The sequence below is a fragment of the Homarus americanus genome, unplaced genomic scaffold (genome assembly GCF_018991925.1).
Source record: "Homarus americanus isolate GMGI-L3 unplaced genomic scaffold, GMGI_Hamer_2.0 scaffold7968, whole genome shotgun sequence".
Taxonomy (NCBI): domain Eukaryota; kingdom Metazoa; phylum Arthropoda; class Malacostraca; order Decapoda; family Nephropidae; genus Homarus; species Homarus americanus.
In genome coordinates this window covers 80,852-105,139 of record NW_024729865.1, presented here as the reverse complement: position 1 = coordinate 105,139, position 24,288 = coordinate 80,852, and the positions used below count along the sequence as shown (strand labels likewise).

At 46.6% G+C, this 24,288-nt stretch overlaps 1 protein-coding gene across 5 annotated transcripts in view; it reads right to left on the bottom strand.

The window, feature by feature from the left end:
- The window catches only part of LOC121866850 (pleckstrin homology domain-containing family G member 5-like), a 117,718-nt gene that overhangs the window by 19,518 nt on the left and 73,912 nt on the right, over nt 1-24,288 (bottom strand). For 2 of the 5 annotated variants that reach the window (XM_042366590.1, XM_042366588.1), the window contains exons 10-11: nt 8,332-8,437; nt 6,885-7,027 (exon numbers count right to left, since the gene is read on the bottom strand). In XM_042366590.1, coding sequence (XP_042222524.1) covers nt 6,885-7,027; nt 8,332-8,437 — 249 coding nt within the window. Of the gene's footprint in view, nt 1-6,884; nt 7,028-8,331; nt 8,438-20,039; nt 23,654-24,288 lie in introns of those variants that run through there. The other 3 variants (XM_042366586.1, XM_042366587.1, XM_042366585.1) reach the window with 3 other exon arrangements.

The following is a 24,288-nucleotide window of genomic DNA, read 5'->3' as shown; positions in this document are numbered from 1 at the left end:
CTGGCACAAATGAGCGTCCTGAAAGAACTGTCCTTGTGGCAAAAGAGCTGGCTAGGTATAACATCGACCTAGCAGCCATTAGTGAGTCCCGCCTCCCAGACGAGGGCCGACTCACAGAACGGGGGTCGGGCTATACCTTCTTCTGGAAGGGTAAGCCTGCTGTAGAGAGAAACCGCATTTATGGAGTTGGCTTTGCCATCCGCCAACGCATCCTACACAGGCTAACTGAAATGCCTATTGGCATCAACGAGCGCCTCATGACGCTCTGAGTTCCACTGAATCACTCACGTCATGCCTTCTTCATCAGTGCACACACCCGAACACTGGATGCAGAGGATGACATCAAGGAGGCCTTTTATGCCGACCTTGACAGAGTGCTAACCTTTATCCCCAGAGAAGATAAGGTTGTGCTCCTTGGTGACTTCAATGCCAGAGTTGGCAGAGATGCTGACATTTGGCAGGGAACCATAGGGGGAAATGGACTAGGCAAGTGTAATCCCAACGGCCTACTCCTTCTCAGCAAGTGTGCTGCACACAACCTCATTGTCACCAATACCTTGCTTAGGCAGGTGTCAATACTTTCGAGTTAGCCCGACTGCATATGGAGGCAGACAAAGCCAGCAAGATGCTGCCGCCACCCCTCCCACACTAGATGTAGCCCTCTACACGTGCAACATCAGTGAACGACTCTGCCGGTCCCGTATCGGTCTGTTTAGTCACCTCAGAACTCACCAACCTAGGTGACATCCTTAATAACTCGTATCATTGTATTATAGCTGGATGATCGTCATACTCGATTCCGAATGACAGCAAATTAGTAGTGTGTGTGTGTGTGGATGGATGGAGAACACTACCTTCACTGGAACTGCCTCGTCGTACATATTCAGCACCATATCGTGCCATCCCACACTGTTTACCTTCTGACTGTACATCACGAAGGCAGGCAGGAATATCACTTGTTGGCGCGGCGAGTAAACAAAAACTCCCAGAAAATTATGTAAAATACTGAGGTTTATTTTACTGTTGGTCGTGAGTCTTAAATTCGCATTCTTGGAATAATATTTGACGTTTTGAACTGCTTTCGGCATTTAATACTTCAGGATCACGGAGAATTAGTTAATAAAACATCAATGTTGATATAAATCCTCCAATAGTACTTTTGGATACGCTACGCCAGACGAACGATCGCCCATAATATACCTTTAATGGCGTAATGAGGAAAAAATTCGATTATCCCACAACTACACCCTCACGTCTACACCCTCACCTCTACACCCTCACGTCTACACCCTCACCTCTACACCCTCACCTCTACACCCTCACGTCTACACCCTCACGTCTACACCCTCACGTCTACACCCTCACCTCTACACCCCCTCAGACAGGTGCTCCTCAAACACAGCACCACACTGGGAACAAGACCTCACAGGCGCTGGTACACTCCTTCACGCACAAAACTCTAACGACCCAATTGGCCTTAGCCACTCGTTCTCTTCCTTCCAATCACGTGTAGTGGGGCTCAAGGCTTTACCAGAGCCCTCCTGACGGGGAAACATTAGCGGGGTAAGTGTTCCTGAACCTGCGACCTGTTGAGAGAGACAGAGAGAGAGAGAGAGACTGCCTTCATCATCATCACAAAGACTCTCTCTCTCTCACACAGAGTGAGATCTTAAGATTAGGATTTTAAAGGGAGAATATTTAGAAGATTTTAGGGTGATGGGGGATTAGAATTTAAAGGGAGATTTTAAGGGCACTGGGGGTAGGAGTTAAAGGGAGTAATTTTAAGGGTATCGATATAATAAACGTAAACAAACCCCGGTATAATGAACGTAAAAACCTCAATATGAAAAAACATAAACCCGAGATAAAGAAAAGTAAAAACCCCGATATAAAGAAAAGTAAAAACCCCGATATAATGAAACGTAAAAACCCCGATATAAAGAAACGTAAACACAACCATACGCTCTGCTAGATTCGAACCCTGGTCCTTGAGTCGACAATTTAGCCATGTGACACTAGAGGACCCAATCGTAAAGTATTATACCCAATCACCGTGGCTGTTGAGACGACCCAGGACGCCATCTGATAGTTAAGGTAGGTAGGTGTTGGTAATTGATTAATGCTATTGTTATTGTCTGTCTGTATGTATATCTGTATGTCTCTAAATTGTTGTACGTGTTTAAGTTAGTAGAATATTGATATTTAGCCACTGGGACGCACGTAGCCACACACACCAGCGGGTAAATTCTCAGGGAAACGGAAAGATAAGACTAAGGGCCATAACGAGTCGAACTCGTATAAGAGATTCCCTTTAGGGGGTAATATCTCATTGTGATGGCCACTTGGAGTTGCCACTTTAGATGACGTTATCGCTGGGAGAAATAATGACAGAAATATACAGGGTCGTCGAGAACGAATGGCCAGGTGTTAAAAGGTTATGTATATTAATATCTGGATTTTTTTTGGGGGTGGCCCTGTAGTTTGGTGGCGGGAAATATTTTGGCGGGAAATATTTTGGCGCGAAAGTGGAGAGAGTTTTTATGGTTTTGAGAATGTAAACAGTGTTGATGTATAACACGGGGATAATATGAATGATTCTCTCTCCCTTTCATTCATCCCCACCTCCCTCCCTCCACACCTCCCTCCCTCCCCACCTCCCTCCCTCCCTCATTCCCTCTCACCCCTCTCCTCCCTCTCACAAGTAACAACAACACACCATCACCTCACGTCCACAACACAATACTTACGCCTTCGCTCTCGGTCGGTTAATTTCCTAAAGACGGCACACATTTTGCCTGCTGGGTTAGGTTAGGTTCGGTGACACAGTCTCTCTCTCTCTCTCTCTCTCTCTCTCTCTCTCTCTCTCTCTCTCTCTCTCTCTCTCTCTCTCTCTCTCTCTCATTACCTATATTTTTTATCTTTGGCTCTTTGTCTCCTATCAAACCCTGTCTCTCCCCCCCTCCCCTCCCCCCTCCTGCCCCTCCCTCCCCCTCCCTCCCTGCCCCCTCCCCTCCCTGCCCCTCCCTCCCTCTCTCGCAAACATCAAAGCCAGATCACAAAACTTGACTCTCACGCAAGATCAAATTACCAAATTGTTTGTTCCACTCAAAAATCAAACACACACAGTCAACACCAAACCACAACACAACCTAACCTAACCTAACCACAACCAAACCTAACCTAACCTAACCTAACCACAACCAAACCTAACCTAACCACAACCAAACCTAACCTCTACGCTCGCTGTACACTCCCTTCGTCATGTACTGTACTCTAACTGATGTTTTGTACAACTACTACAGGTAAATCCGTTTGCCTCTCCTCCCCTGAACAACGAACCCAGGGATTCAGATTCGTTAACCCGAACCAGTAGACTGATACATTATTCTGTCCGTAAATGCTTCGGGTTCACGAGTCTGAATCATGGGGTTCGTGGTTCAGGAGGAGAGGGGAACGGACTTCTGTGGGTAATTGTACATGTACTGTGTGTATGGCAGGGTGTGTGAGATGGCAGGGTGTGTGAGATGGCAGGGTGTGTGAGATGGCAGGGTGTGTGTGAGATGGCAGGGTGTGTGTGTGAGATGGCAGGGTGTGTGTGTGTGTGTGTGAGATGGCCGGGGTGTGTGTGTGTGTGAGATGGCAGGGTGTGTGTGTGTGTGAGCTGGTAGGGTGTGTGTGTGTGTGTGTGAGATGGCCAGGGTGTGTGTGTGTGTGTGTGTGTGAGCTGGCAGGGGTGTGTGTGTGTGGATGAGAACTCCTTAAGGCTGTATGGGGGGGGGGAGAGAGAGAACTACAAGAAAGACCCTCCAGGCTTCTCACGACAATAAACCTCTTAGCAGAAGGCGTAACAATATACCCAAGTTAAAAAATACCACCTTAGCCACAGTACACTGAGACTCTACCTTAACTAGATACGTTCACTTAACACCTGGCCAAATTAAAAGACTCAGTTTAGAAGATCAGTTAATATTATCTTTTATATGGTGTTAAGGTAATCCCAGGGTAATATTTGTCACCTAAGGAATAGTTTGTGTAATTTTAATGTTAGTCTTTGACGTTATGAGAAATGTTCACCAGGAAAGCTTTGAGATTCTGGTCCTAGTTTGTAGTGTTGAATATTTAAGACAGCCTCTGAACCCCTGAAATATATCTACCGTTACCTGAAATATATCTACCGTTACCTGAAATATATCTACCGTCTCTAACACCAGAAAAATTACATGACCCGATTTAACTCTTACGGTCACGTGGTGTCCCTAAGACTCGTAATGTGGGTGCGATTTATCTCGTAATTAATGGACAGAATTCACCTTAACCCCTTCAGTAATGGGCGTCAGTTATGTAGTTAATGCCAGATGATTTCATTGACCCCAGACCACCTCGTAGACTTAAGTTTAATGACAGACTTGGAATATGGCAGCAACATTACACTGAGACTCTATTTGTCCTGACAGCGGTTCACAGATTCAGTCGTTGGGCCCAAACTATCGTACAGGAATTCAGAGCAACAAACCTGTATATTATATAATTCCGGCAGTAACTTTCATTTCCAGTCACAAAATTCTCACCTAACCTGACCTGACCTGACCTGAACCTGACCTAACCAAACCATTCTCTTTACTACTGACGTCAAACAATAACAATAATTACTCTCACACTATCAATATTTAATAACTTTCTAGTTTTGTTTTTAATTATCTAAATATATTTGCGCTCCAACAACAACAACAACAACAACAACAATAGACGCTGTAATACTGTACAGTATAATAGACCACGAGCGCTGTTAGGTGAACTGGAACACATTATTTAACGATTATGTAGTAAATCCCTTAATAATATTGATTTTCTATTGAGTTTGGTTTTAATAGTCTAACATATACGGCACATTAGTAGATTGCTGTCATTAATGGCGCCGACTGAAGATCATTAACGCCATTAAATGTTCACTGTGAAACATAATTTATATCAAGGGAGATTGGCAGGTGCGCCTCAAGGTACAACTCAGAGTGACAAGTGCGCCTCAAGGTACAACTCAGGAAATGGGTGGGGAGGAAGGGGTGTAGGGGGTGGGGAGGGAAGGGTGTAGGGGTGGGGGAGGAGGGAGGAGTGTGGGGGGTGGGGAGGAGGAGGGAGGAAGGGTGTGGGGGGAGGGGGGGGGAGGAAGGGTGTAGGGGTGGGGAGGAGGAGGGAGGAAGGGTGTGGGGGTGGGGAGGAGGAGAGGGGGAGGAAGGGTGTGGGGGGGTGGGGAGGAGGAGGGAGGAGGAAGGGTGTGGGGGTGGGGAGGAGGGGGAGGAAGGGTGTAGGGGTGGGGGGAGGAGGAGGGGAAGGGTGTAGGGGTGGGGAGGAGGAGGAGGAAGGGGTGTGGGGGTGGGGAGGAGGAAGGGTGTAGGGGTGGGGAGGAAGGGATCAGGAGAGGGGGTGGGGGAGGAAGGGATCGGGAGAGGGGGTGGGGAGGAGGGGGAGGAAGGGTGTGGGGGTGGGGGGAGGAGGGGGGGGGGAGGAAGGGTGTGGGGGTGGGGGGGAGGAGTAGGGGGAGGAGGGTGTAGGGGTGGGGGGAGGAGGGGGGAGGGAAGGGTGTGGGGGGGTGGGGAGGAAGGGGGTCAGAGAGGGGGGTAGAGGGTGGACGATTTTGCCTTTCTTCACGATTAAGTTTTTTTTTCGTCAAGTTCAACATTAAATCCTCGAGAATCTTTTTTTTTTTACTGTTGATTTGGGGTCTTCATGTAATGGTGTGTGTGTGTGTGTGTGTGTGTGTGTATGTGTGTGTGTGTGTGTGTGTGTTTCGGTCTGTCTATCTGGCTTCTCTGACCTGTTTTCTCTTCCTGTCTCTTTCTGTCTCTCTGTTTCACTCTCTATTTCTCTCTTCCTGTCTGTCTCTCTTCCTGTCTGTCTCTCTTCCTGTCTCTCTGCCTCACCATTTCCTTCTCAACGTCATGGTGAGTATTCTCCTCTCGTCTCCCCTTGACCCCGACATTCATACAGTCGATCACGCCTTAAGGTGTTGGTCCAGCCCTTAAATAGGCCCTTAAGGGGTTGGTTCATCCCTTAAATAGGTTTATCTCTTAAAAAAGCCCTTAAGGGGTTGGTCCAGCCCTTAAATAGTTCCTTAAGGGTTTGGTTCAGCCCTTAAGTAGGTCCTTGTGAAGATAAGCCCCCTGTAGATCCCTTCAAGTCCCTGAGAAAGGTACACTCACCCATCTAACGTAGGTAGGCCCTTGAACACCCACCTACACCCACCTACACACACTTACACCCACCTACACCCACCTACACCCACTTACACCCACCTACACACACTTACACCAACTTACACCCACCTACACCCACCTACACCCACCTACACCCACCTACACACACCTACACACCCACCCACCTACACCCACCTACACCCACCTACACACAATTCACCCCACCTACACACACACCTACACCCACCTACACCACCCCCTCCCCCCAAGCTCACACGAGATATGGAGTAAGCACGGCGGGTTTAGTTACTCACGCACCATTGGTTTTAATGAGCTACGGTAACCATGCTGATTGTGGTGCATCGCCAGGTGAGCTTTACCTGGCCTAATGCTGATCCCACACCTTCACCTGTCATTGTAGGTTGGGTTAGGTTTGCGTCATTCCCACTCAATCTACAGGTGAATAAACGAAAAAGTAAAGCCACAGACAGACAGACAGACAGACAGACAGACAGACAGACAGACAGACAGACAGACAGACAGACAGACAGGAAGGAACACAGACAGACAGACAGACATCACTGACTGTCAATACTCTGTAGAGGGAGTGACGAGGTTTAAACACGAAAAATAAAATAACTGGGGAAGACGAAAAAGAAAACGGAGACACGTCTTATATCAGGGGGTACTCACATCAGTTATTACTTTGAGCATGTGGATGTAAGTGGCCTCCGTCTCCACCAGCTCCCAGATAGCACTCTGCTGTTGCTCCTGTCGTTCATCCAGCTGTTCGTGGCCCTCTACCAACGTCCTCCAGCTGTCCTCCACCACCACCTCTGTAAAACACGACCAAACATGTCAAAACACCACCCAACACGTCTGCAATTCACCAGCAAACATGACTGAAACAGCAATACAACTTGACTTGTAACACACACACACACACACACACACACACACACACACACACACACACACACACACACAAGGTCGTCTCAAGAGGCAAGATAAACAAGGAGGATTAACTTGGCACCAGTAACATGGAGAGACCCTGACTGAAGAGCACACCAGGCCAGTGTATCCCAACCCCCCCCCTGAGTGTCTCTCCTTGAGTCAATATCTCTCACAGAGGAAACAAACACAGCAGACATAACAACAATGCAAGAGACAATCAAGAAGAGAATAATAACAAGAATAACATGGACAAGAGAAAGAGAATTAAAACAAATGCAGTGATAAATAGAGATAGAATAATGAAAATGGTAAATAAAGACCAGAGGAAAATAGAGGAACAATGGAAAGAGGACAATAATGATAAGAGAATGACTAAAGAGGAATATGTTTTAAGAACGATAAAAATAGAAAAATTAAAAAAACGGTGATAACTAAATTCTATAAAACTACAGAAAAATTATATAAAGGACACACCTGTCTTCCACACCTGTACACATTTAAGTAATCCACACACACCTGTTCACATTTAAGTAATACACACACACCTGTACACATTTAAGTGATCCACACACACCTGTTCACATTTAAGTAATACACACACACACCTGTACACATTTAAGTAATACACACACACCTGTACACATTTAAGTAATACACACACACCTGTACACATTTAAGTAATACACACACACCTGTACACAATTAAGTGCTTCTGGACATACTCAACAATCTCTCTCTCTCTCTCTCTCTCTCTCTCTCTCTCTCTCTCTCTCTCTCTATTTTTACATTAGATTTTCTACCTCAGTCAATCCATTTACCTGAGTGAAGATATTTCCCCTCCCCCCCCACCATGATTACTATCCTTTATGTGGCGTGGTGTAATGGAGAGAGAGAGAGAGAGAGAGAGAGAGAGAGAGAGAGAGAGAGAGAGAGAGAGAGAGAGAGAGAGAGAGAGAGAGAGAGACTCTACCATTACCAACGGGTGTCTGTGGCCAAATAATGAAGAAGAAGAAGAAGTAGAAGAACAAGTAGAAGAACAAGAAGATCAAGAAGAACAGGAACAAGAAGAACAAGAACAACAAAAATAAGAACAAGATGAACAAGAACAACAAGATGAACAAGAAAAACAAAAACAACAAGAAAACGAAGAAAAAGAAGAACAAGAAGAACAAGAAGAACAACTCACCATCGTCATTACCAGGTGACTGTGAGGCCAGGAGGTGAGGTTGTCGAGGTATGCCCTGTTTACTGTAGAGGTCCAGCTGCTGCACCAACGAGTCCATCTTGCTGTCCTGTGGTAAACAAACAAAAACATTAATAACAACAACAAACACATTAATGACTTTACAACAACAAATAAGAACAACAAAAACAAAATGGCTCATCATTAAAACAAAAAACCTAACCTAACCTAACCTAACCTAACCTAACCTAACCTAACCTAACCCAACCCAACCCCGCCACGATTCCCTTCCCTAAGAAATCGCCGGCGAGAGAGAGAGAGAGAGAGAGAGAGAGACCAATCATCATTTGGCATCACGATAAAAAAGTTTCTATCAATATAAAAATATGAGCCAGAGCCGAGGCCTCATCTTACACCACGGACATAAGGACGTCACGGACACCCCCCATCCTCACCCCTCACACACCCTCACTCCTTCAACACACCCTAACCCTCCAACACACCCTCACCCCTCCACACTCTACCCTCCTTCCTCCTCCTTCAACACACTCTACCCCTCCAACCACACTACCCTCATACCCTACCCTCCAACACACCCTCACCCTCCAACACCCCTACCCTCCCAAAACACCCTCCACCCCTCCAACACACCCTCACCCTCCAACACCTCACCCCTCCAACACCTCCTTATCACACCCTCAACACACCTTACCCCTCAACACACCCCTACCCACACCCCTCCTCCTCCAACACCCACACCCAAGCGCCTGCATTACACATATCTGTGTGATTGGACAAAAACACCACACACACACACACACACACACAGAGAATTGGTTCGTGTGTGTGTGTGTCTCAGATTTTGTTCCTAGTCACCGATTTTTTTCTTAATTCTTCGTCTATTTTTTGGTATTTCCATTATTTATTGTCTCTTTTGTATACTAGTAATGATTTCTCCTTCTTCCACTTTGTCTTTTATTTGTTAATGTATTTTATATGACCATTATATTTTTGGCTTTATTGCTGTATTATTATTAGTTATTATTAGTTATTTTTAGCATTATTATTATTATTATTATTATTATCATCTCGTCTTCAGAAAATCATTAACTTCCCCGCCACTATTAAATAAGGAGAGATCTTGACCTTTACACACGGGTAAATAAGGGTCACATAGGCGTAAAATTGGTCGGCCTTGTTACTTCCCCACCGAGTAAGATATGGGGACATTTATATTCTTAATGACATGTGTTATAAGGACCACTTTGGCATAAAATTGGTCGGTTTGGTTATTTCCCTTGCCAAGTGAATTGTGGAAATATTTACACCTTTAAAGCAGAAGTTTATAAAGGCCATTTTGGGTTACAATTGGTACATTATATATATTTTCCCCGTCCATTTAAAACAGGGGTCGATTTTGATTATTAAACACTAGGATTATAGAGGTGATTTTGCCTTACAGTTAACCAGGTTAATATTGTAACATTAGGTCAGATTTTCATCCTTAAATCTGCCGACTTTGTCATTAGCTAAAATCTGAAACTGCCGCAATGAAAACTATCCCTAAAACCTAATGATAAGGAGGAAAGTTCAACCCTTAACTACGGGTTTCTTAAGGGTTGTCAGGGGAAGAAAAGGGTCAATATTTCCCCTAGACACGGGGAGTCAAGTACGACACAGAAAGCGTTTTATCCCTAAAGGCGTCGCCGACTCACTGGCTGGCGGGGAGGTGAAATTGACAGCGGGGGAAAATGATGAAAATTGCGAGGGAGAATTGACGATGTTGGCGAGGGAGAATTGACGATGTTGGCGAGGGAGAATTGACGATGTTGGCGAGGGAGAATTGACGATGTTGGCGAGGGAGAATTGACGATGTTGGCGAGGGAGAATTGACGATGTTGACGAGGGAGAATTGACGATGTTGGCGAGGGAGAATTGACGATGATGTCAAAAGTAAAATCATAAAATTGGCGAAGATAAAATAACACACACAGACACCGGTTGTTAACGTCAGCTGGGTATATACGAGCGAGGTGTATCTTTTGTGTGTGTGTGTGTGTGTGTGTGTGTGAGTGTGAGTGTGTGTGTGTGTGTGTGTGTGTGTGACTGTGTGTGACTGTATGTGTGTGTGTGTGTGTGTGTGTGTGTGTGACTGTGTGTGAGTGTGTGTGACTGTGTGGGTGTGTGACTGTGTGTGTGTGTGTGTGTGTGTGTGACTGTGTGTGTGTGTGACTGTGTGTGTGTGTGTGTGGGGGTGGGTCCGGCACCGCCTCACAGTATCTGGGGTGGATGTCTCCTCTGGGGTGAGCCTTTGAGGGGTTCGATAATAATAAAAGAAACGATTTACTGGAGGTAATACATCACACGTCCGCCAGGCTGCCATCACCCCTTAGTGGCGGCAGTGAGCAAAGGAAGGAGCTGCCAGCTGTCCTGTCCCAAACTATCGTACAGGTGTTGGTAAATAACCCGAGACAAGGCGAGAGGGAGAGGTGGAAGAGGAGTGGTGGGAGAGGGGTGAGGGGAGAGGGGTGAAGGAGGGAGGCGAGTGGGGGAGAGGGTGAGGGAGAGGGGGTCAGAGGGAGGTGGGAGGAGGCGGAGGTGAGGGGAAATGGGGAAAGAGGACAGGAAAAGAGTATGGAAGAGGGGAGTGAGTGAGGGGAGAGGAAGTGAGAGGGGAGAGTTCTCATGGTGGTGTGTTTGTACAGTGGAATATGAGAGACCATGTTGACTCTCTGGGCGCGCGCGCGCACGCACGTACACACACACACACACACACACACATACACAGTATACAGACAGACAGACAGATATAGGCAGGCAAGCACACACACACTCACAGACAAACACATACACAGGCAAACACACACACAGGCAAACACACACACGCACACACACACACAGACAAACACACACACACACATACAAACACAGACAGACACGACTGACTTGCCCCAATTCCAGCAGCTGTCAGATCCTTGAGACTCACAGCTGACTCACTGACTCAAACTTGTCGCAAGAAAAAACATGACAAGGACAAAATGGCGACGATATTGCTGCAGGACTTCACTGTAATTTAGTTGTTTGTTTTATAATCGTTTTTGTGTGATATTTTTGTTCCTTCCTTCCTTCCTTCCTCTCTCCTTCACTCCTTCCCAATATCTCCCTCCTTCCTCCCTCTCCCCCCCCCTCCCCCCCTCCCCTTTCCCCCCCTCCTCCCTCCTCCCCCCCCACTCCTCCCTCTCCTTCCCCCCCTCCCTCTGCCCCCCCTCCCCCCTCTCCTTCCCCCCACTCCCCCCCTCCCTCCCCCACTCCCCCTCTCCTATATCTCGTCTCAACTCACGTCTTAATTACTCTTCCATTTTCTCTACCAGGGGAGTATCAAGCCTGAACAGCTGGAGTGTGGCGGGGTGTGGGGGTGTGTGTGGTGGGGGTGTGGTGGGGTGGCAGAGGGGGTGTGTGGCAAGTGTGTGGTGGGAGTGTGGTGCTGGGGGTGTGTGTGAGGAGTGTGGTGGGAGAAGTGTGGTATAACGTGGTGAACCCCATTCCCCTCACTCGTCCTTCCCCTGCTCCTTCCCTCTCTCCCTCATTCCTCTCTCCCTCCCCTCTGTTTCCCTCTCTCCCTCCCTCATTTCCCTCTCCCTCCCCTCATTACCCCTCTCTCCCTCATTCCTCTCTCTCTCCCTCATTCCCTCTCTCTCTCCCTCATTCCCTCTCTCCCTCCCTCATTCCTCTCTCCCTCCCTCATTCCCTCTCCTCCTCATTACCCCTCTCTCCTCATTCCCTCTCTCTCTCTCCCTCCATTCCCTCTCTCTCCTCTCTCCCTCATTCCCTCTCTCCCTCCCTCTCTTTCCTTCCATTGTTTGCCTTCATCATAATTACCGGCAATTAGCTCTTCCCTCATCCTTCTCTCCCTTCCTTCCTTAATCCGTTCTTTTTTCCCTCTTCCTCTTCTTCGTTCACTGTTGCTTCCCTCCTCTCTCTCTCTCCCATTCTTTCTTCTCTTTCTCTCTGTCTACTTCCCTCCTTCCATTCTCACTGTCAGTCAATACCTTCATCCTTAAACGAGAGAGAGAGAGAGAGAGAGAGAGAGAGAGAGAGAGAGAGAGAGAGAGAGAAAGGACCCCACAAGAGAGACATAATAATAAAAATGAATCAGACACACGTGATAAAGATGAGAAATAGAGAGAAGGAGAATTAATACGTCATATGAATCAGGGAGAAGTGGAATAAGATGATAAATAAAGGGAATAAGTGGAGGAAAAATAAAGTGAGAACCATAAATAAAGCGATAAAGATGATAGGATATATAGACGTAATAAAGAGGGGAAATAAAGCAGAGAGTAAGAGAACTTGATAAAGATAGAGGCAGAGGAAGGGACAAAGAGAATGAATGATAAAGGTGTGGAAAGAGAAAAATGACACACATAAAAAGAAATAGGAGAGAGAACACAGTTAAGATAAAGATGGTAATAAGAGAAACGCCAAGTAAAGAAGGAGTAAAGAAACATAATTAGAAAATAGAAATAGGGAAAATTCGGTAAAATTACGAATAATGTAAAAAAATAAATAAAAAATAACGAATGAAAATATTAATACAACGAAAATCAGAAAAGTATTAAAAGTATTCAAGTCAAAAAGTAATTAATGAAACCTGATTAAAAGTATTAAGTAAAAGTAATAAAAATAATTAATGAAAAAAATCTAATTAAAGAAAAAATTATCTGTAATTGAGCTAAAATAATTGAAGAAAACAGAGCAGTAATCAAAAACCAATTACCGTTAAAGTAATTACTGGAAAGTAATCATAGAAGGAGGCAAAGTAATTAAGAAAAAGTAATGAAAAAGCATCAAATACCACAAAAAATAAATTAGAATAAATACAAAAGTCATAAAGGAAAAAGTAGAGTAATTTGAGAAAATACAAAAAGTAATTAAAATGAAATGATCAGAGCAATTAGATAAAAGTAATCAAGGTAAAGTAATCAGACGAGAGTAATTAAAATAATGTGTGGTAGTGGTGGTGGTGATTGTGTTGGTGGTGATGGTGGTAGTGGTAGCGGCGGTGGTGGCAGTTGTTGTTGTGGTGGTGGTAGTGGCGGTAGTTGTTGTGGTGGTGATGAATGTGGTGGTGGTGAAGTAGTGACGGTAGTGGTGTGGTGGGGGAGGTGGGGGGGGGGGTTCTAATGGGCCCCAAGCCTCATGGGGCCCCAGTCAATACAGCGCTAACCCCTTGACCCCTTTCTTAAATCAATAAACATTACTTAGACACTTAAACATTACTTAGACACTTAAACATTACTTAGACACTTAAACATTACTTAGACACTTAAACATTACTTAGACACTTAAACATTACTTACACTTGGCCTGCTAAATAAACATTGGATGCTGCCGTACCATTAAAACACATCAATGGTTCAACAGTAATTCCTTTCTCAGTCCCCCTCTGGCTATTAAAATCTCATCTAATGCTTAAGTGAGAGCCTCCTTGAATACCACTGAGCGCTTGTTACTGAGTGGGGGGGATGTTAGTTAACGCTTGAGGGCTTGTTACTGAGTGGGGGTGGAGGGTTAGTGAGTGCTTGAGCGATTATCTTTGTCATCCTGGAATACGACAGATGGTTTGAACGCAATCCTAGAATACCAGTGTGTGTGCTTGAGTGGTGGTGGTCGCCGAGTGCTGGAGCATTAGTGATATGTGAGAGGAAGGGAGAGGGAGAAGGAGAGGGAGAAGGAAATTAAGAAAGAAAAGAGGAGGAAAGAGGAGAGGAAAGTGAGAGGGAAGGAGGAAGATGATAATGTGTGATGAGGGAAAGTGGTGGGGGAGGGGGAGAGAGAGGGGTGAAAGTAGAATGTTCTGACAACAAAGTGGTGGGGGAGAGAGGGGGAGAGGGGTGAGGTGAGGCCACAACAAAGTGGTGGGGAGGGGGAGGGTGAGGTGAGCAACAAAGTGGGTGGGAGAGAGGGGGGTGAAGTGGGAATACAACAAAGGTGGTGGGGAGAGGGGGGGTGGGAGTGGGGAATACAGCAAAATTGGTGGGGAGGTAGAGATAACAAAGTGGTGGGGAGAGAGAGAGAGGGAGAGAGATTATATGGAGACTGGAATGAAGGAAAGAGAACCTCTGTAGAGGTTGAGGGAGGGAAGGAGGGAGGGAAGGAGGGAGGGAAGGAGGGAATGACGAAGGGGGAGGGAATGGGGGAGGGAATGAGGGAGGAAGAAATGGGGGAGGAAGGAATAAGGGAGGAAGGAATGAGGGAGGAAGGAATGAATGAAGAAGGAAGGAAGGAATGAGGGAGGTGAAGGAAGGAATAAGAAGGCGTCTACAGAGAAACATACAATCAACACAAATCCCCGCCACTCATCACTTGGCACGCATAAAGAGCTATAACTCCCTCCCGTATGGCTGGAAATCAATGATATTCCAACAAGTTATAGCTCTTAATGACACACTACTTACACCCGTGTTTCGCGAAGATCAGATACACTTAAGTCATTGGGACAGATGGAGTGTGTGTGTGTGTATGTATGTATGTATGTATGTATGTATGTATGTATGTATGTATGTGTGTGTATGTATGTATGTATGTATGTATGTATGTATGTATGTATGTATGTATGTATGTATGTATGTATGTATGTATGTAATTTATTTCCCAAACAAGTGACTGAATCATGAATTCCAAGCGTATAAACCACACCTTCATAAACCACCTTCATAAACCACACCTCCATAAACCACACCTCCATAAACCACACCTCCATAAACCACACACACCTTCATAAACCACACCTGCATAAACCACACCTGCATAAAACCACACCTTCATAAACCACCTTCATAAACCACACCTTCATAAACCACACCTGCATAAACCACACCTGCATAAACCACACCTGCATAAACCACACCTGCATAAACCACACCTTCATAAACCACACCTGCATAAACTACACCTGCATAAACCAGACCTGCATAAACCACACCTTCATAAACCACACCTTCATAAACCACACCTTCATAAACCACACCTTCATAAACCACACCTGCATAAACCACACACCTGCATAAACCACACCTGCATAAACCACACCTTCATAAACCACACCTTCATAAACCACACCTTCATAAACCACACCTGCATAAACCACACCTGCATAAACCACACCTCATAAACCACACCTCCATAAACACACACCTCCATAAACCACACCTCCATAAACCACACCTTCATAAACCACACCATAACCATAAACCAACCATAAACCACACCTCCATAAACCACACCTTCATAAACCACACCTTCATAAACCACACCTGCCTCATCATAAACCACACCTGCATAACACCTGCATACACACATAAACACACCTGCATAAACCACACCTTCTTCATAAACCACACCTGCATAAACCACACCCATTCATAAACCACACCTGCATAAACCACACCTGCATAAACCACACCCTTCATAAACCACACCTTCATAAACCACACCTTCATAAACCACACCTTCATAAACCACACCTTCATAAACCACACCTGCATAAACCACACCTTCATAAACCACACCTTCATAAACCACACCTGCATAAACCACACCTTCAAACCACACCTTCATAAACCACACCTTCATAAACCACACCTTCATAAACCACACCTTCATAAACCACACCTGCATAAACCACACCTGCATAAACCACACCTTCATAAACCACACCTGCATAAACCACACCTTCATAAACCACACCTGCATAAACCACACCTTCATAAACCACACCTTCATAAACCACACCTCCATAAACCACACCTGCATAAACCACACCTGCATAAACCCGACCAGACCCGAGCTGACTAACGCCCTCGGGATATGCAAGGCTGTGTGGTCAATGTTATCAGTCACCGGCTGTCGGCCAAGATTGATTAGGTCAAGGCGTGTCCTCTCCCCTCCAAACGTCACCCTCTCCCCTCTCCCCTCTCCCCTCTTCTCCCTCCCCAGCACAATCTCCCCATCCCATTCCCTTCCCACCAACATAAGGAGTCTGCAATAGGCCGGTTGGTCTGTGCATGGCAGCTCCTGTCGAGAGTTACTACCACTCTCTATCATCCATGAATCTATCTAGCCTCCTTTTGAAACTTTCCAGAGTTCCCGCACTTACTACAAAGTTGCTAAGCTTGTTCCACTCGTCCACCACCCTATTTGTGAACCAGTTCCTTCCTATCTCCCTCCTAAACCTAAACTTATCCAACTTGAATCCGTTGCTGAGAGACCTATCCTGCTCGGATATTATAAGAACTTTATCTATATCGCCTTTATTGATTCCTTTCACCCTCTCTCCTCTTCCAATCTCTCCCTCCTCACCTCCCCTCCCTCTCACCTCCCCCCTTTACCCCCCCCCCCTCCCTCCTCCTATTGAAAACCGAGTTAATTTAATTTGGTGATCAGGATTCTTAGGGTCAGTCCTGCCGGAACCCTGACTTGTGGTGGGGTTAGGTTAGGGAAGGGTTAGGTTAAGTTCGGCTAGATTAGGTTATATTAAGACACGCTAGGTTAGGTTACGTGAGGTGAGGTTAGGTTAAGAAAATGACCTCATAAAAGGGGACCTGACAACGTATATAATTGACTCATAACACAAATGAATTCTCAAAAGATTACACGATAAATATTTTTCCTCTAACTGAGAATCCACAGAAATATCATAATTAACCTAACCTAACCATGAAACCAAACCTAACCTAACCTAACCATGAAACCTAACCTAAACATGAAACCTAACCTAACCATGAATCCTAACCTAACCTAACCATGAATCCTAACCTAACCATGAAACCAAACCTAACCTAACCATGAATCCTAACCTAACCATGAAACCAAACCTAACCATGAATCCTAACCTAACCATGAAACCAAACCTAACCTAACCATGAAACCTAACCTAACTCACATAACACCAACAGTGAACAAGAGAAACAGTTAGCTACGTCGAAATTGTCTTCATATTTTTTTGGACACGTCCCTCACCCCAATTACAACGAAGAGAAAAAATATAAACGTCTCAAGTTAGGTTAGGTTAGGTTAGTCTGGGTGTATCCAGGTCAGATCAGGTCAGAGGGTCTATTAAACCTAAGACCCATCTCATTTGCAACGAGTTAATTACACGTAAAGGAACAAGCATGGGCTGAAGTCTGTGCTTTAACTCCCCCAACACACACACACACACACACACACACACACACTGGTATAGTACCCACATTCTATAACTAACGAGAAATAAACATTGCATCATTTAGCACAAAAGAATCTACTCTTTAACCCCCCCACACACACACAATGAAAGGGACATAAAACATGATATGATGGGTCTCCCCTTCAAGTTGACCTCTGACCTCCAGGAATATAATTGTTGTGAATGAACAGTAAAGTAGAGCGATGTTAACCCTATGATGATACTACGAAGGCAGGGTAGAGGGGTGGGGGTAGAGGTGGGGTGGGGTAGGGAACCAAAGTGGAGTAGAACCAAAGTGAATTAAGGTAGGAGTAAGGAGTAGGGGCAGGGGTAGGGCAGGACAGGAGTAGAAGAATCAAATAATAGAGTTAAACCTTACGATCCAGCGGGTATTATCTGGTCATGAATGAATGGTAGAGTGTAGGTTTGAAGAGACACACACACACACACACACACACACACACACACACACACACACACACACACACACACACACACACACACACACACACACACACACACACACACACACACACACACACACACACACACACACACACACACACACACACACACACACACACACACACACACACACACACACACACACACACACACACACACACACACACACACACACACACACACACACACACACACAGATTATTAGGAAACGATCTCATCTTTAAACGTGACCTCAGCCTTCCCCAGGGGGGGGCAGCAACAGGGGGGGCGGCGGGAAAGGTCATCATGACGTGTGTGCCACCCAGAAAGCTGTGGGGTTCAGTGCCAAGATGTCAACAGTATGTGTCTGTCCTCAGCTCATCACCATTAAAAGTTTACCTCTTAATAGTATAGTGTTTACCTCCTGCTAGTGACACACACACACACACACACACACACACACACACACACACACACACACACACACACACACACACACACACACACACACACACACCTGGGAATAAAAGTTCTCATAGAAATTGTAAATAAGAAGCACAAAGTTTATACAGCCATTACCGAGAGAGAGAGAGGAGAGAGAGAGAGAGAGAGAGAGAGAGAGAGAGGAGAGAGAGTTAAATAATCCACTTGTGACCAAATTGTGAGGAAAACTTTGTCCTGAGAAATGACTTACGAGAAAAACTTGGCGAGTCAAGTTTCCCGATAAGATATGAGTTTTGTCCGCGTGTTAAATTGTGTTTCATGATACATACATGGAAACGTACGTGGCACATACACGAATGGTAAACTTACACAATAACTCTAGGGAATAAGAGGGTGTGTGTGTGTGTGTGTAACAGGCATGCACACACACTATCCCTTTCTGTTCTAAAAATAGACAGTCAGACAGACAGACAGACAGACACTAACCACCCTGATCACGTGACCCCTCCCCCCCCTCACGAGTAAACAATAGCAACAACAACAACAATAATAATAGCTGACGTGTTCCAACAGCAATACGTCGACCAGCTGATGAAGACCAAACACTCCGCCTTTCAACCAAGAGATGGCGCTGACGTCAAGGCAATAAAGAGCGCTAATTGGCAACCCTTTCGTGGGAAGTGAAATTCAGATGTAGTTCTGCCGGTGATAATGTTTCGCTTCTTGGTAATACGGGTAAACAGTGTGTGTGTGTTAAGACGGGAGATTAGATGTGATTTAGTTGTTATTAAGTTAGAGAATTATTAAAGGAGCGCGTCAGAGAGAGAGAGAGAAAGGGAGAGAGAGAGAGAGCTCCCTCACACCGCCAGTTAGTCTACCAACCCAAATCTTCAATAGTTCCTTAAGAGATGGTCCGCCAGCCAGTCACCTCCCTTGACTGTTAACTGTGCTCTCTCTAACGTCCACTCCTACTGACTGTTTCTCATACACTGCTGTAAACGCTAGAGCTTTGAACTGTTGAGTGGTTAGGTAACAAACACACCTTTACACAGTTACTTTCTTCAGATGATACAGTCAGTCATTTTTTTTAACTGTTGCCTTATACACTACACCCAACACTCTTGATTTTTTTTACCTATTAACTGTCTTCAAAATTTAACAGTCAGTGCTGTAGACTGTCTTCCACGGTTCTAACAATCACTCACCCCCCCCCCCCTGGTTCTCCACTCACTACAGTCACCTGCCCCGGTTCTCCACTCACTACAGTCACCCAACAGTCACCTGCCCCGGTTCTCCACTCACTACAGTCAATACTAAGTGGGACGGTTTCATCAGCAAGACTATCATGGGCCTGTGATAGAGTTCCCTACCTTGTCAGCTGACCTGCCCCGGCCTGTCACCTGACCTGCCCCGGCCTGTCAGCTGACCTGTCCCGGCCTGTCAGCTGACCTGTCCCGGCCTGTCAGCTGACCTGTCCCGGCCTGTCAGCTGACCTGTCCCGGCCTGTCAGCTAACCTGCCCCGGCCTGTCAGCTGACCTGCCAAGCACTTACCGTGGACTGTAATGAACTGTCATGGACTTATTGTTAAGGACTCACCGTAGCTTGTATGTGGAAGACGTTAATTAGGCGCTGGTAGTAAGGTTTGTCCCTGGCCTGTGTGACCAGGTCGTAGGGTGACGTGTACTGTAGCTGTGACGACCCCAACTTCCTGGTGGAGAGCCCTGAAGGCGAGGGGGGCAAGGAACCTTCTGAATGAGATGTATCCTCGCCAATAAGGGCAGGTGGCGAGGAGCCTTTGGTGGAAGAGGACTTCTTGGCTGCGTGGCTCGTGAGGCAGAAGGCCGAGGTGCTCATCATCTTGGAGTCACGAAAGGCTCGAGTCAGCCTTGGAGACTCGAGCGCTTCTTTCCCAATTTCAATAATGTCGCTGCAGCTCAAGTGCCTCTGCCACACTCCCGAGTCCTCTGTGTTGCTCACTGACGGAGACTCTAGTGGGAGGAAGTGGACAGGAGCCAGCGTGGATGACACCTCTTGCTTCAGCCTGGATATGTTGCCGTAAGAAGAGGACCTCTCGGGAGCCGCTAACGAGAACAGCTCGTCCTTGAAGGTCTTAGTCAGGTCCTGTGATCTGGCTCTCTTGTGTGATGACTTGGTCTGCTGACGATCACCTCTGACGGGCGATGACTTAATCTTTCCAGCCTCGTCTTTTGAGTCTTCAGTCGTCACTTTCTCGCCGTTTGTGAGTTTCTTATCTGAACTAGCAACACTGTCAGTACCTGGACCACTGCTGTCCTGAGAGCAGAACTTGGTCCAGAAAGGCACAGATATAGATCTTTCCATTGATCGCTTCCCGCGCTTCCTGGAGTGTTTTCCTTGACCCTTCTTTGTTTCTGGCGGCTCCTGACGTTCTTGTTCAGTATTATTGTTTTCTAGTTCTGAGACTTTGACCTCACTGGAACCCTTGAGTTTGGTCACGTCTTTAAGCGTCACCTGAAGAGTCTTGTTTAAGTTGCTCGTCTTTGGTATGGCTCCAGTAGAGGACAGATTCCGTATACTTGCGGTGGAGTCTACACCTGCCCTCTTGTTGTGCGAGTCTTTTTTAATACCGGAATTGGGGTCCAGACCAGGCCTCTTGTCCTGCTGGTCTGGCGGGGTGGCCATGTTGTGGTCAGTGATGGTGAACACACTCGTGAGCGAGACGTGACTGTCGTCGGGCAGAAGGTGCTGGAAATCTTCACACATCTTGATTGCTCCAACTCTCCTGAGCCTGTTGGAGACTAAACAAGCCTTGGCCTCAGTCGCCTTCCTCTCGCCAGTTATCTTCTCCTTCTTCTGTGTCTTCTCCTTCATGGATGCTCTCTCAGCCTCGCCTTTCTTTGAGGTGTTCTCGGTGTTGAAGACGAAAGATGGGCGAAACTTACTCTTCTTCGGTGTGTTTCCTTCTACCTGGCCGACCTTGCTTGGTGTCCTGCTGCTGACAGTCTGCTGTGATAACGTGCTGTGGTCGAGGGGTTGTGGCCGCTGATGGCTGGCGACTTTTGACTGCTGAATGAGACAAACATTTTCACATGTCTTCCCAACACCTCCAGGAAACTTGTCCTCTTGTGGCTTCGCTGACGACACCGACCGGGGGCTTGACTGTTGACTGGTGTCACTCTGACTGTTTATTTCTGAACTGGATTTCCTACTGACAGTTTGATCAGCCAGAGGCTTTGCATCACTGGCTGGGCTGGGAAAGACCGTCGGCCAAAGATTGTAGAAGGTATTACTTACACCTTTAGATCGTACTGGACTAAAAATCTGATGAGTTATTGACAAGCCAGCTGACTCACGTCTCTCACCTGAGGACTCGACACCTGGAGGATCACTAGCACTACCTAACTCCTGGTCCCCTTCAGGTAACTTGTTCTGGATAGTGAGAGGAACAGGTGTGGGTTTCTTCGTTCTGGGAGGCGGGGGGGAGTTTATACACACCAGAGAGGAGGTCGCTTTTTCGTTCCGAGAGAGACTGACAAACTGCTCCAGTTTTGTTACATCTTCTGCAGTTTCCTCCGTCCTGGTGGGAGAAGTGTCAACATCCCGCTGAGCCCCTGGACTGAGGGCCTCACCAGACCCACTGTCACCTGGAGGTTCAAGAGACATGTGTTGGAGCACTGTGTCGCCCGTCAACCAATCCGACGCTGGGAAGAAGAACCGAGACTGCTGGTTCTTGGGGGAGTTCTCTTTGTTCTTCTCCTGAGAGTTCTCCAGGATACTCTCCAGGTTCTCCTTAGCTACTGGTGTATCTCTCTCATGTTTCTCATCACTGATAGGGACCGTGTATGGTTTGCCGTAGGACTTGCCGTATTTTCTCTTGAGGGAGACGCTCTTACTCAGGCGAGAGAAGAATGACAATCCTCCACCATGGTCTTTCGGCTTCGAATAGTCAGCGTCGACACAGTCATCTCCGGGTACCATCGACGTGGAGTCCTTCTCCCCGTCCTTGTGTTGTTCTGCCTCAGTAACGAGACTCAGAGTTGGTTTCTGGACACAGGAGGAAGTATCATAAAAGATCGACGTTGACTCCAGTAGGCGGGTATCCAGGGAGGTGTCGGGGTCCCAGAAGACCTCGTCGGACCCCGGGGAGCAGAGGACCTCACAGTCATTGTCGTTCCCGTCTACAACACACACAGTCCTCACCCTGCCGCCGTGTGTAAGGTTCTCTGTGTTGTCGACTGTTGCTTGTGACTCGCTCCTCCTTCGTTCTTGGCTGTTGCTGTCTTCCTCTTCTCTCTCTCTAAATTCTGGCTGTCTAAAGTCAATGGCACCTGAGAATGTCTTGTACCTCAACCCTTTCGGCTCGCGGGTTCGTATCCGCCTATTGAAGGACCTGACGAACCTCGGGTTGCTGGCGACGACTCTTCCTGCAGCGTCGTCGTCGTGGTGGTCGTCACTGGCAGAAAAATTACCTTGACCTTGAGAGTCGTCGGGGATCAATGGCTCTGCCTCCTCCGCTCCGGTGGTCTGTGAAGCTGACGAGGGCCGCTGGTCAGGGAAGGTCTCCATCTCTGGGGTAGAGACCGGGATCTCGTCGGGGCTACTCTGACCACCACTTCCTGAAGGATTCTTTTTCCTCCTTCAGATACTTTCCTGAGGAGCGATTGTGCTGCTACCTGGTGCTGCCCTCAACACCTCGGCAACAAGAGGTGGAAGGCAACACAACATCCACACATGCAACACACTACCAAAACTTTCTCCAAGACCCCCAGTTAAACTTTTGTCCGTCGTACTTGAGAGGAGAAATTTTTAAAAAGTTTCCCTGTAGTGACTGTTTGTGTGTTGCTTCCTCCTCCTCGTTACCGGACCTTCTCAACACTCAGCTGACACTCCAAGTTGTAGGACACTTCTGAGTACCACCTCCAACACGCAGCTTACACTATTATATATAAGTTCACTTCACCACATCACAGTTTACACTCACTCACCACATCACAGTTTACACTCACTCACCACATCACAGTTTACACTCACCACACACACACAAGACTTCCAAGACTAAGCACTGTTTACCTATGTGGATATTTAACGGTTTAATATGGTAAATACTGCACAGCTAACACGTGTGTGGGTGTGACTCATCTCTCACTAGTGGCTGTGTTCTGGGCCATCAATAAGTGTTATATAATTATTAAATCTACAGAAAATAAACGAAATGGATTTTTTTTTACATCATATATGGAATTTAGTTATAAACGTAATACTACTGCCTATAATAATAATAAACGCAAATTATTGACTCTCAACGAAGGCAGCGACAGACGAGAAGTAAGGAAATTCAACATTAACCTAACCTAACCTAACCTAACCTAACCTAACCTAATCTAACCTAACCTAATCTAACCTACCTGCTAAATGGCCCGGTTATTTAATGGCAATTGACTTAATTTCAAGTGGTCATTACTTTCAACACTTTTGTCAAGTATGTCGTTTTGGGAAGGGGAGGGGAGGGGGAGGGAGGGGTAGGGCGAGGGGGGAGGAGTTGCAGAGGGTGAGGGAAGGAGGGTGGAGGGAGGAAAAAGACGGGAGAGTAGACATTGAGGGAAGCAGAGGAAAAGGGGAAGGAGAGAGAAGGAAGGAAGATGAGAGGGTGAGGAAGGTGGAAAGGGAGGCAGGAAAGGGAGAGATAACGAGAAGAGTGACAAGTCCGAGTGGGAGGACGTGTGAGGAAATGAGGGAGAGGACAAGGTGGAAGAGGGAGGACAAGGTGGAAGAGGGAGACAAGGTGGAAGAGGGGAGGACAAGGTGGAAGGAGGAGGAAGAATAGGAGGGAGGAGGAGAGGAGGGGAGGAGGAGGGGGGAGGAGGAG